Source organism: Annulohypoxylon truncatum (genome assembly GCF_022578515.1).
Source record: "Annulohypoxylon truncatum strain CBS 140777 unplaced genomic scaffold F4807scaffold_19, whole genome shotgun sequence".
NCBI lineage: Eukaryota > Fungi > Ascomycota > Sordariomycetes > Xylariales > Hypoxylaceae > Annulohypoxylon > Annulohypoxylon truncatum.
Window position 1 is genome coordinate 45359 of NW_025953805.1, and position 12107 is coordinate 57465.

The 12107-nt window shown below is 47.5% G+C and overlaps 4 protein-coding genes across 4 annotated transcripts; 2 read left to right on the forward strand and 2 right to left on the reverse strand.

The window, feature by feature from the left end:
* The first annotated feature begins 158 nt into the window (after nt 1–158).
* On the forward strand, nt 159–2415 carry F4807DRAFT_428139 (uncharacterized protein). The gene is made up of 2 exons (XM_047998238.1): nt 159–1061; nt 1119–2415. Exons 1-2 carry the CDS (start codon nt 524–526, stop codon nt 2222–2224), a joined length of 1644 nt encoding a protein of 547 aa, XP_047853436.1. The 5' UTR covers nt 159–523; the 3' UTR covers nt 2225–2415.
* Nucleotides 2416–3008: 593 nt separating this feature from the next.
* Nucleotides 3009–4735, forward strand: F4807DRAFT_104263 (alpha/beta-hydrolase). Its single transcript, XM_047992671.1, has 6 exons — nt 3009–3633; nt 3694–3787; nt 3835–3892; nt 3955–4032; nt 4085–4346; nt 4433–4735. The coding sequence occupies exons 1-6, from the start codon at nt 3285–3287 to the stop codon at nt 4648–4650; spliced, it is 1059 nt and encodes a 352-aa protein (XP_047853437.1). The 5' UTR covers nt 3009–3284; the 3' UTR covers nt 4651–4735.
* Nucleotides 4736–5210: 475 nt separating this feature from the next.
* Nucleotides 5211–7325, reverse strand: F4807DRAFT_467893 (uncharacterized protein). The gene has a single exon (XM_048002548.1). The coding sequence runs from the start codon at nt 7138–7140 to the stop codon at nt 5296–5298; it is 1845 nt and encodes a 614-aa protein (XP_047853438.1). The 5' UTR covers nt 7141–7325; the 3' UTR covers nt 5211–5295.
* A 2125-nt stretch (nt 7326–9450) lies between these two features.
* Nucleotides 9451–11519, reverse strand: F4807DRAFT_428145 (amino acid permease/ SLC12A domain-containing protein). Its single transcript, XM_047998239.1, has one exon. It carries the CDS (start codon nt 11078–11080, stop codon nt 9545–9547), a length of 1536 nt encoding a protein of 511 aa, XP_047853439.1. The 5' UTR covers nt 11081–11519; the 3' UTR covers nt 9451–9544.
* Nucleotides 11520–12107: the final 588 nt, after the last annotated feature.

The following is a 12107-nucleotide window of genomic DNA, read 5'->3' on the forward strand; positions in this document are numbered from 1 at the left end:
TAAGAGCGACGGAGATTTACCGGCAAAAAGATAAGGCTTGTATCCACTATTTTCGCTACTTATCAGCCCTATCTACCTATCGGCGTTCGGCCCCACAAGATTGTGTTGCGTCACAACGTAGCCGCCTCTGAACGATTTCCAAAGTCATCCACAGTTATCCAGCAGCACTCATTCTGCACTATCAAACTAACCTAACGACTTCATCATTCCGTTTACCTCGACCGCCACAGGTATTCAGGCGTTTTTCCCGGAAAAGCTAGACCGTTATACGATTTCCGTTTTCATTAGAGGCAGACTTCGGGCGAATTACTTAGGCCGAGCCATTGTCAACTTCGAGCTCGTTCGTTCGTTCGTTTCCATTCATTCACCTCTACGCCTTAACAGTAACCCGACATCGCGATCGCAACCTAATATTATTACGCATCAATCTCTACCGGACGGCGAATAAAATACGATCGATTTAATCCTTCCCGTACCAACTTTCTTTTTCTCTAGACGAGTCAAGTTTCGCTGCGCTCCCAAGATGGACGAGGAGGTAGAGCAGTTTATGAACATAACCGGCGTCGCAGCCGAGCATGTAGCTCGCGGCTACCTCGAGATATCCGGTGGCGACCCGATGCAAGCTATTCAACTCTTTTTTGAGAATCCCGAACTAGAGGCAAGCTTCAACGCGCCAGCTGCTTCCACCTCTGCCCCGACGAGACAGCCACCCGCCGCCACAACATCAAGTCAAAGTTTCACCGGTCGCGAAGATTCCCGAGGCGTCATTCACATAGATTCTGATGACGACGATGATGTTCAGATGGGTGATAACGACTTTGATGACGATGACGATGTCGCGGCCATAGCAAGAAACGCACAAGAGGAAGAGGATGCAGCTATGGCGAGACGATTACAAGAGGAGATGTATTCCGAGAATCATACGGCTGGAGGGGACGGAGTGCGAGCTCCTATCGCGCAAACGACAGAGACTCTCGCTGCGCCCGACCCATCCTGGGGTTTAGATGACGACCGAGAAGCTGCTGTAATGGAACAACTGCGACGACGACAACGAGCACAGGGTAAATAATATCACTTATACTACTCGCCGTACAGGCATCACTAACATTGCTCTGTAGGTGGAAGTACAAATCCTTTCAACCAGTCATCGGTCGACTGGTTCGACGTCGAGGACGGCACAGGCGCAAGCGCAAGCCCAAGATCACGATTCCCGGCAGCCACGGGCGCTCCAGACAGCACAACGCGAAGATTACGAGATCTATTTGCACCCCCAACTGGCCTGATTAGTCGTATGCCATTGGATGCCGCAAGAGATGTAGGGAAAGAAGAGAAGAAATGGATCCTCGTGAACCTCCAGAAGCTGGACGACTTCAGATGTCAGATTTTAAACCGAGACCACTGGAAGAACGAGAACATCGTCTCCTTAGTGCGCGAGCACTTCATCTTCTTACAATACACCCTAGACGACCCCTTATCCCAGTCGTACACGACATTCTATTTCCACAACCAGGCCCACGAAGACGAGAATAACTACCCGCATGTTTCGATCATCGATCCTCGTACCGGAGAACAGGTCAAGGTGTGGTCAGGAGACTCGTTCCCTTCTCCAGGAGAGTTCCACCAAGACTTAGTTGAATTTCTCGACCGCTACAGCTTAGAGGCCAATAGCAAGAATCCTGTAGTCAAGACGAAACCGAAGGCAAAGCCCAAGGATATTGGCCGCATGACTGAAGAAGAGATGCTTGAGATGGCTCTTAAAAACAGTCTCGACGAAGATGGAGGCCCATCGGGACCCAGTGTTCTGGACCCAGATGCTCTTACGAAGTCAAATCCAGACATTGGAAAAGGCAAGGGCAAGGCCGTCGAAGAGCCCGCTGACCTGGCCGGTGGCGCAGCTCAAACAGAAGATGCGGCTGGATCAGCATTCGCTCAAATATCATCAACCAACCCTCACGTGGAACCTGACCATAACCCAGCGACTACGACTAGAATACAATTCCGACACGCTGGCGGTCGCATAATCCGTCGATTCTCTATCACAGACCCCGTCCGCCGTATCTACGAGTGGCTCAAGGCCGAGCCCCTCGAGGGTAAGGAGGGCGTTCCATTCGAGCTTAAGGCTATACCTGGTGGAGACCTAATTGGGGAGCTCGGGAAGAGCATCGAGGAGGCGGGGTTGAAACAAGGAACGGTGATGATCGAATTTATCGAAGAGGACTCGTAGGAGGTTGCATCACAGGAAATCAATTTTGCTGAGGAAGGGGACACCAGGGATTAGGGGAACATAGGAATCGTCTGCATCTTTAACGGCTCACGGAATGCGTTATAGACTTTGTCATAGGTACATTTGCAATGGCTCAGGTTTGCTGTTGCCTTGATATTGCGCTAGAGCTGAATCAATCCTCGTAAAACTAAGCTATTTCTGAAGTGCTGATGATATAATCAACTTGTGAATGTCATTATTGTAGGGATGTTATGAAACACGATAACTACATACATGAACAACTCTAGACTTTATGCTACTTCACATATATAATGTTACAAGTTCCCTTTTATCTATACCCAACCGCGGCCCCCTATCCTCCTTTTACCACGCGAATCGCCGGGGTCGTGGGTGTAGCGTAAATCATCTCCTCGTCGGTCGGTTCTGGGAGCATGCGCTCTACTTCACGAATCGAATCCCAGTGAACCGACCGTATCTGTACAACTCACCAAACGTACCTGGCCTATGATCCACATCCCGGAACCCATCCTTCCTAACCAGATCCCTCAGTGCCGGTAGCCCGCCGCGCCAAGCCGGGAAGGTACTGCATTTCAATGAAAACGGTTAGCGCCATTATGATTCATCATGATGGGATGGCGGAGGCATTCAGCTTCAAGGGGCTGAGCAAATCTCAATTGCTGACATATCGATATTGCGATGAGTAGGGAGGTAGGTAAGCACGCAAATACTTCCGTTTTATCATCAAGTCCTAGAAAAGGGAGTAAAAATGATTCAGAATGAGATGAACCGGGGAGGGTTAGGGACGCTTTCTGGGTGTTGGTATGAAAGAGAAAGTCCCTTACATCCACTGCGGGGTGACCGGCTGCTTCGCCTCAAGTTGAGCGCATGTCTGCGGAATCGTTTTTTATCACCAGATGATTAAGGACAGCATCATTTTGTCCATGGAAGTATTCAGTGGGGTGCAAAGAATGCTTTAAGAAGTCCCGTCGAGCCTATCGAGCCCAAGAGAAGCTCGAAATCATCGATATTCTCAATTCACACGCGCCAAGAACTTTCTACCATGGTGCTTCTCAAGGACAAGCCCGAATACGTTGACCTCGACGTCGACTTCAAGCCTCTCCCCAAGCATGGCCACCTCTCAGAGAAAACGCCCGAGTTCGTTGCAGCCGAGCCTGCCATCGCGGCCGCTTACGACCAACTCTGGGCACTACCCGATTTCGTGGCGCTTCGCCAAGCGGCGGGCGACGCCGATGCCCCGATGCCTCCTGGCGGGCCCGATAGATATCGCGAAGTCACGACTGAGCTGCTACAGTTCCCCGCGCGGGACGGCCATATGATCGAGCTGAAAATTTACAAATCTCCAAATGTTTTTCAGGGTGCTACGCTGGTTTATCGTATGCATGGCGGTGGTATGGAAAACTGGACACAGACCCCTTTTTCGCTGATTTGAGCGCTAACATTCTATTTAGGCCATGTGGTTGGAGGACATGAGATAGACGGCGCGGAGAATATCTATGCTGCCACGAATCCAAACATCGTTGTCGCGAGTGTTGCATATCGACTGTGAGTAATTGGGAGTTGGTCTCTGAAACCTAGCTAACATCAAAAAGAGCCCCTGAGTTCCCCTTTCCAACCCCGGGCAATGATTGCTATGATGGCTTGTTATGGGTATGCTCGCCGACCTATCCAAGACAGATCTAAATATTCCTTTGGCTAACTCTTGATTGTAGTGTAAGAAGAACGCGAAAACCCTTGGAATCAACCCGGAGAAGATTATCGTTGCCGGAAGCAGTGCCGGAGCCAATCTTGTAAGGTTTATAATAGGGGCTATACCGAGTGTTATACTGACATTGATACCAGGCTGCCGCTCTAGCTATCATGGCTAGAGACGATGGAATCACCGGAATCATCGCTCAAGTTCTCCATTTCCCGTCACTTTGCCATCCCAAGTTCTTTCCCCGAGAGAAGTATGAGTTCGGTAGCTACATCCAGAACGCTTTCAACTGCGTCCTAGACATCCTCAGAAATGAAGCTTTCCTCGACGCATACAATCCCAATGCCAATCCCGACCACAGACACTCGCCCCTACTTGCGGCGTCACACGCGAATCTTCCACCAGCATGTAAGGACACCCTCGCTTACCCCTTTTCTCGACCCCACTTTTTCTCTGTTTGTTCCATACATGACTAACCGTTGGTCCTCTTCTAGTGATACAATGTGCCGGTGTTGATATCTACCGAGACGACGCTTTCGCGTACGCCGAGGCCCTCGAGGCCGAGGGTGTGGAAGTCGAGATATATGGTTACAAAGGCGTACCCCATTGTTTCCCTGCTGTCATCATGACCCATCCTAGCACGCCGGTCTTTTACGAGAGGTACAATGCTTTCTTGAAGAAATATGCGACTAGCTCTGGTAAAGGGAAATGAGATGTGAGCTATTTTTTTCGGGGAGAGCCGTAACTAAATTGAGTGTTATTGCCCTTTCGGGAAAGGGGGGGGTTGTTAGTGTCCGGCGTAAGTGGGGCCGGTTACCGGTCCAGGTCCGACTAAGACCTCCGGATCAAAGGCAGGTGCAGTGGCTAATGTATGGCCTTAGATGTCCCGTGTGCAACCTTTATTATATGGCAGAGTATATATTCTAGACCTGAATTTAATTGTTTACCTTAGGCAAGTCTCTAAGAATTTACCTACGTATTTATCTCTATGCTTAGCAGTTGCATCTTGTTGTAGAGTCTGAAGTGTCAGTCGACCTCTAGCTGACTTATTAGGAATCGGAACCTACGATCGAGAAACATGTCACTTTATCCATTGATAATATCCATAGAAAGAGTTGCGATTAATTCCCTGTGGCCTTCCATAGCGTGCCAAATCCATAGTACAGCAATAGCAACCGAAGCATCAACCGCACCTCCGTTCTTCATAGCCTCGTTAGCCTTCCTCCCCTATAATTCCTTGATCTTGGTTCCACACCCGAAAAAAGGTGTTGCCGCGCGGTGTTACCATTTGTGGATATTCAGAGCGTGCCGATGATAAGTCTCCGAAATGAGCCGTATTAGTCGTAGTATGGTATTCCTAACACGAATAGAAATCGGCATCGTCATCAAAACCATAACCCTGATAATCACCACCGCCGTTGCCATCACCGCCATTCCAATCGCCGTCATTCCAACCGCCGCCATTCCAATCACCGCCATTCCAACCGCCGCCATTCCAATCACCATTGCCAATGGCATTGTCGACGCCGTTCTCATCTCCAGCTCCAGCACCAACATCGGCGGAAGTATTAGCACTAGCACTAGTACTAGCAATAGCACCAACATCAGCACCAACATCAGCACCAGCATCAGTACCAGCACCCTGGGGATCGATCGGAGCCTCCTTCTCTTTGCCCTTGCCTTTTCCCTGCTCGTCACACTTTTCGAGGTGCTCCCCGCCGCAGTCCATATAGTGTAGGTACATAAGTCCGGTCTCTGCATTCTTCGGAAGTGGTGAATTAGTGTAGTGCTTTAAGGCAAAGCCAGGTTGACCGCACAGAACGCATTCGAGCACCACCGGGTCAATAAACGTGGTAAACAAGTCCCTGTCTCCCGTAGCGCGCTCGATGTCGACGCAGGCGTTGACTTGGTCCACAAGATGAGAGAACTTGCCCTTCCAGTTGAGAACCGAGAATTGCGAGTAAGGCACGGCTTCCTCGCCCGTGCCAGTCGTGCCGCTGGGGAAGTGGTTGAGCAGCGCGTGGTACCATGTTCGGATCTGGCGCTCTTCCTCGGGGTCCATGCGCACGTTGGCGGGGAGCGAGGGGCCGCTCATCTCATCGTCGTTGTGCACCGAGTCCCTGAGCGTGATGTGGGTCGCCGGGTCGCGCAGGCAAAAGTCGCCAAAACTCCACCAAGGATGTCCCAGGATCTTCTTGGCCCCGTGGATGCGATTGCCCGAAGCAATTGCCTCTCGCAGGGGAAGGCAATCTTCGTGATTACACGACTCGGGTCCGGAGAAGAACGTCACGGTTCGATTTTCTAGATCGCGTGTGAAGCCTGGGTCTTGGCGTGCTCGTACCAGCAAGTCGAGATAGATCAAAACGGAACCGATGTCGTTGACATTCAATGCCACGTTCTTGGGGCGCAATAGAACCATGTCCTTCTTGTTCAGTCTTCGGCCCTCCTGCGCTCGCTTGTTGTCCTTGTCTCGGAAGATGTCGATGGCTTGAGCTTTGTCACAGCCGCTAGGACGTTCAAGGGTGCCGAGCACATTGCGATCGAATACGAAGATATCATTAGCGATATCACAGTCGAGCGCGTCACTTGTCACCGCCGGCCCAACCTTGTGGCTCGACACATTTCGATTGTCGTGGCTGGGATACGGCTGTCCGTTTTGGGTAATCGGCTCCCATCCCATGTGAGAACGGAGACTAATTCTTCCATTCGAAGATCCCGGGTTTGTCGGTGCCGACCCGGCGGGTCCAGCACCACTGCCGGAGGCGGAATTACCTCTGGAACGAGCCTTGGACTTAGAACCGGGGCCGGTCGAGCCAGTAGCTTCACCCTTGGAATCGATTGCGGTTAGGTTGACGCGGTATCGGATGTTAAGGACTTCCGATATATCGAAGCTGGTAACGCCAGTTGGTAGAATGATACGTTGCGATGGGATGGGATCGAAACTAATCATAAGTCGGGTTGCTGTTGGTAGTGGCGGCTGTGGAGTTCCTTCATCGTCGTCAGGAGAAGGCATGTCAGCAGCCGGCTTAGGCTCCTTCTCAGCTTTACGCGGGCATATACGATTTTTAATGCCATCCTTGAAAGACTTCTTGTACATAAGTCCCCAGATGACACCCACAACGTTGGAGGTGGGTTCCGCTGGCTGGGTAGGTGCCGCAGGCTGGGTAGCTACCGCGGTGATAGAAGCCGTGACGGTTGACATGATGGCAACTTCAAGCTAAATTTGAGGTTAGAGTGATGTTACTTGAACGCGCGTGATGAAGAAGATGTAATATTATGTGGTGGTAGGTAGGTAGGTAGGTTGATGAGGAGAAATTTTGAATCGAGTCGTAACCCTCTGGATATTTACTCGATTTTTGTTCGCTGAAAAAAGTGAGGAAGGGCGAGGAACGAATATGTGAGGAAAGAATTCAATAATTTTTAATACTTACCTCGATGATCTGCGTTGCTTAGAGTTGATCCAGTTCGAACGTACTGGGTAAGCAGAAAGTGTTTGATGTAAATAGTAACTGGTTGAAGGGCAAAGTGTTCAAAAGGTGTGTGGATTCCGAATGATAAGCGTTCTTCAAAGAAAAAACGAGAGGGTCTTGTTTACAAGGTGTGTGATGAATAGAAATGGAAGTAAGAGGCTCAAGGTTCTTATCATAGCTTTTCGAAATGGAATCTTTGATGATGTGATTTATTCGAATTCGAAAAGCTGGCTTGGAAGTCTCAGAATATTTTTGGTGTGAGAGTTTAGTGTTTGGGGGATAGGTAATGAGCTGGAAAAGCAGGTAGGTGAATTGAAGAAGGTTCAGTACCTATGGGGATTGTCGATGAGTGGAAAAGGTTAGGGAGTTTAACCACCCCGAAAGATTTCCTTCTAGTTAAGGACCTAGTTAAGTAGCTTTCCGGGCCCAATCGATCAGTGAAGTCGACAACTCTATACTTGGCGTAGTATATTCGACGAGCTACATAGTTGACGTTTTGTAGGGTCCCATTTCGTATCCGAGGCCGGGAAGACTTCGCGTGTAGTTGTAGAGTCGACGGTTATAAAGCCAAGGAAACAATTCAGAGGAATACGTGACATTGCCGTTAACTCCATGCACTCAAAGAAGCATTTTCCTCTCTTGAACAGAACTTCACAAGAGCCTATAGATATATGTAAAGTTATTATACGCTGTTCCTAATAGCCATATTGTTTGGCTTGTTCGATGTAATGGAATCTATGATAATAATTAACTATTATAGATAATATCATTGTTGCTTTTTAACATTAACGGCCATCAAGTCATACGGGATGTTATATAAATTGTGATAGATTGATAAGCCCACTTACCGTTACGCGCACATACCAGGTGCGAGCCACCCATTTTCCCATATAAAATCGCCAAAACAGTATATCTATAATTAATTGAGTAAAATAGCTACAAACATTTTGTTTAAATATTTATATTATTTCCATTAAGATATATTTATATAAAAAGTTTCAAAAAATTACAAAATTCCTGAGGTATATAAATAAATTTTTAAAGTTCGGATTTTCCGACTTATATGGGAATCCTATACATTTTCTTCATAATTCTTTAAAAAATCATAACTCAACTAAAACCTGATTTTTAATTCTATCCTCAGTTTCATTCGATTTCTAAAAATTTAGAGTACCTATTTTATAAGTGGTTTAGTTGTATATATTTTATTCGTTTAAATAAAAATAAATGAAGATTTTATAGGGAAATTTTATATGTAAAACTTTCCCACGAAAACTTTACTTATATATAGTTCAATAAAGAAAATATTTTCAGCTTAACCGTTTACACAGAAGGTTCTTTATATCCTACTTAATATAATATACTTGAAAGTAAGATTATAAGAAATGTTTTTAAGTTATGATTTTTGAAAGAATTATCAACGAAATGTATGGGATTCCCATATAAATCGAGAAACGCCAACTTCAAAAATTTGTTTACCCACTTTAAAAATTTTCTAAATTTTTGAAACTTTTTATATAAATCTATGTCAGTACAAATAAGTCAAATATCCAAACCGTATTTGTACAGGTATTTTATATAATTAATTATGAACATGTTGTTTTGGCGATTTTGTATGGGAAAATGGGTGGCTCGCACCTGGTATGTGCGCGTAACGGTAAGTGGGCTTATTTAAACTTTTGGAGAATAAAAACGACGACGACGACGACGACGACTATAATGACGAAAATGGCAACGGAACACACATATCTCATACAGATCGCTCTTATTACAAAGCTAAATTGAAAGCATCTAATCTATGGATATCACAATGGTGATAGTAGCTATAGAAATGGCTGGAGCGGCAGTTTCCGGGCTTAAGGGTACACGCGCCCTTCATCATACAAATAACTTATATAATTTTCGATTCCTTCCAACCATCTTCGTAAGATTAAACAAAATTTACTAAACAAATATTTTTTCCTCAGATGGAAAATACTGAGAATGAACAGATGGATATTAACCATTCAATAACACAAGACTAAAGGTAGGCAGAAACATGCTTAAAACGATCTATAATATTATTAGGGGTATCAAAAAGGAGGAATATCCCAACCATCTATCTATATATCTATATACATGATTTCAGAGGGACTATTAGTTGACCCTATCGCGGTCGAGATCTATGTCCATTACTTTTACAGGCTTCGTCCGGTACACCAACTTATGCCCAACAAAGAGCACAACAAACAAGATTATGCTAACGTACGCTGCAAAGAAGCCGCTAGTGCTCCACTCGATGAAGACGGTAAATCCGTTGGTCAGGATAATCAGAATGCAGAAGAAGAGACCGAACCAGGTGAGGTATGGTTGTAGCGGAGCCGAGTAGGGCAACTCCTGTCGGGGGATGCAGCGCGCCTTCAAGGTCTTCATGAACCGCAAGTGGCAGATGCTAATGCAGGACCAGGTGATAAAGCCAGCGATAGCAGTGATGTTCAGCAGCCAGTCGAAGACGTCGCCGCCATTTTCCGACAGGTTAAGGAAAGCGAGGAGACCCATTGCCGAAGTGAGAGCGACCGCGAAGTAAGGGGTTCCGTGACGGTTTGTGCGGGCCAAGAAAGCCGGGGCGTTGTTTTCCGAGGCCAGACCGACGAGAATTCGACTTCCGGAGTATACGTTCGAATTCGCAGCGGAGAGGACGGCTGTCAGCAGAACAGCGTTGATTATGTGAGGAAGAATGGGAACGCCTGCGAGGTTGGCTGCGATGACAAGTGGCGATGCGGATGCGTCTGTCGCACCGATGGAGAGGTTCGGGTTGTCATATGGCACGAGCAAGCCGGAGAAGAAGATGGTTCCGACAAATAGCGAGACGATGGCCCAGAATGTGAATCGAACGGCTTTTGGCACATTCTTTGCCGGATCCTGGGTCTCTCCTGCGCCAACACCCACAAGCTCCGCACCCTGGTAAGCGAATCCAGCAGTAACGAGAACGGACCAAAAGCCGATGAACTTCCCGGAGGCACCAGTGGTAATAGACTCGGCAAAAGCACCAGGAGTCACCCACGTGTGGAATCCGAGATAACCATTCTGACCTGCTCCAGCGTCGATGCAAATACCGAAGATGATGAAACCGATGATAGTGACAACTTTGATGCTCGAAAACCACATCTCGAAAGCTCCGAAGTAACGAATCGGCAGGAAGTTGACGGCGGTGAAGACTGCCCAAAAGACAGCGATGAAGATTCCGATGTTAAGGCTTGAGTCCCAATACTGGATAATGAGACCAGATCCTACAAGCTCGAGAGCGAACGTAACCGACCAGCTAAACCAGTAAATCCAACCCATGGCGAAACCAAGAGACCGATCGACGAAACGAGACGCGTACACGGTGAAGCTACCAGCTACAGGTATGTAGGAAGCCATCTCGCCTAAACTTGTCATGATTGAGAAAACAATCAATCCGACGAACAAGAAGGCGATCAGGCATCCTGCTGGGCCAGCCGTGGCCAACGCATTTCCACTTCCGAGGAACATTCCGGTTCCTATGGTGCCTCCGATGGCGATAAATTGCAAGTGGTAGCTGTGCATACCACGATGCAGCTGGTCCTCGCCGGTTTCGACATCTTTCTCGTTGTTGGAGGGCAACGAAGCCTCCTTCGACGGGGTCTTCTCCGCTTCGCTAATAGTGTCCATCTCGACAGTTGGGATCAAGTTCCAAGGTTTAACGAAAGGCCCACGGGGGATGACGAAGCGCTAAAACGAATGTATTATGTAATGAGTTGTTTTGGTGATGGATACGAGATGTGGGAGGAGCATGATGGAGTGGTCAGGGCAGTGAGGATTATATAAATAAGGTTCTCGGTGACGGTTACCGGCGCCATTTTGGATGGGGAACGGATGGAGAACGGAGATGCCATTAGGCGCATCGTAGCATTTCCTTCTAGAAAAAGTTTTCGAACCGCACCAAGCAAGGTTCGAGACTTGAACTACCCAACGGCTTAACGGCTTTGCCGAGAATATCTCATGATTCGAACGGGCACTTTGCAGCGCCGCCCATAATAAGCTCGGCGGAAAATCTGCCTGATTCGACCTATCGGTGGCGGATCGTGAGAATAGATCCACTGAAAGCTTTTTTCACCTTCCCCCATTCAATTGACGAATGGGACTCTAAGCGCATTTATAATAACGCTACAACGGGAAAGTGGGTCTTTTTACGTACAGAAAATTTTCTACTACGTAGTATTCTCCTCCCTCGCGCGATCCCGACGTGAGAGTCTGGGGAGAAAAAAAAGGAAGTCTCATTGGCATCACGTGGTACAAGTGAGGCTCTCGTCAGCTCTCTTCATTCGTAACGAAAGCAGTGGCAGCGACAACATGATATTACTTCTGTATACTGATCCAATGGACCTGTGACGAGAAAAAAAGAGAAACAAATTTCGCAGTAGCCAATGGAAAGACTTTAATTGGGTTGAGTTGAGTTTTCAACGCTGAGTCGTTGGCGGTTTTCAACGGTCACCCGTTACCAGTAGTTATTAGCCAACAGTTCCAAACTAGCCCGCGATAAGCTTCCTACTTAGGCAATTAAGCTCTATAAAACTAACGTAACCCCGTGGGTCGGAACGTTTAAGCTAACGGTTAGATGTCAGATGTTAGACCCAGCCAGATCCCCTAATTTTGGATCCTTCAAGGGTCTCGAGCGGGAAAAGAGCAATTGACGACG